This window comes from Anneissia japonica, unplaced genomic scaffold (assembly GCF_011630105.1).
Source record: "Anneissia japonica isolate Jap-2015-1 unplaced genomic scaffold, ASM1163010v1 scaffold153161_len1070_cov225, whole genome shotgun sequence".
Taxonomy (NCBI): Eukaryota; Metazoa; Echinodermata; class Crinoidea; order Comatulida; family Comatulidae; genus Anneissia; species Anneissia japonica.
In genome coordinates, this window is record NW_022685222.1 from 1 (window position 1) to 1,080 (window position 1,080).

Below are 1,080 nucleotides of genomic sequence, written 5' to 3' on the forward strand. Positions count from 1 at the left end.
AAGACCTCCTGGCCAAATATGTTGAGGCGCTCAACACAAATATTGATAGCCGCTTGGGTGCAGCCTTACCAGTAATATCAAATTTTGGGATATTCAACCCTACTCTTGTTCCAGGAAGAGGTAATGCTGCATTTAATGATTATGGTGTAGCTGCAATGAAAAGCATATCTGACTTCCTCTTTCCTCAGGTAATATTACTAATTAGAGTACAGTATAAATATATGATTTATTTTTTTATCTATAGTAAATAATGTGCTGACTGTAATTAATAAATCTATGTACTGACTTACCTTTTTAAATGACATTGTATATTCTTGTTTGTAGAATGAAGATAAGAAGCAGGAAATGGTGGTAGAGTGGAGTAAATTAAAGTACAATCTGTTGGAATGGAAAACACTTGTACCAGCCCATTTGTCCAGTGCAGGGCAGATTACAGAGTGGTGCATGCTGCGAATACTACAATTATGCAGCATTCAATTTTTTTCACAAATGGTTTCACTGGTTGAAGTTATTCTTGCTCTTCCAATTTCCAATGCGTGGCCAGAAAGGGGAGTAAGTCAAGTAAGGCTAATTAAAACGAGACTCAGAAGCAGAATGAAAAATGACTTGCTTAATGCTCTACTCAGTATCGCTATAAATGGACCTCCTCAATTTACAGCAGAGTGTGACAAAATCTTTGAATTGGCAGTGGCAAGTTGGATGAAAGCAAAGCCAAGGCGTAAATTGAAGAGAGAAGCAGTAGTTTGTAGTGCTGTAGAGCAAACTGTAGACAAAGAGCAGCAGTCAAAAGCGGAGCTTGCAACTGCTATGGCATCACTGAATTTAGATTTGTCAGATGATAACACTTCTGCTGATGAGTCTGAATGAATACTGTACATCTTTTATAATAATAATTCTGGATTTATATAGCACCTCACGTTGACACAACCTCAAGGCGCTTAACAACAACAGAGAAGAAAAAATTAAGTTCAAATGATTGGTTTGATGATTATCAATAAATGTTATTATTACAATGATTTGGTAATTGGAATCATTTCAAGGCCTGTTACTTTCTTATTCATCCCAAATCCTTTCATTTTT

At 36.1% G+C, this 1,080-nt stretch overlaps 1 protein-coding gene across 1 annotated transcript; it reads left to right on the forward strand.

Annotated features, from left to right (window-relative positions):
- Positions 1–49: 49 nt before the first annotated feature.
- On the forward strand, positions 50–1,074 carry LOC117109492 (the record flags this gene model as incomplete). Its single annotated transcript, XM_033251862.1, has 2 exons — positions 50–188; positions 325–1,074. Coding segments are annotated over 2 exons (682 nt in total), but the record flags the coding sequence as incomplete, so codon positions are not given.
- Positions 1,075–1,080: the final 6 nt, after the last annotated feature.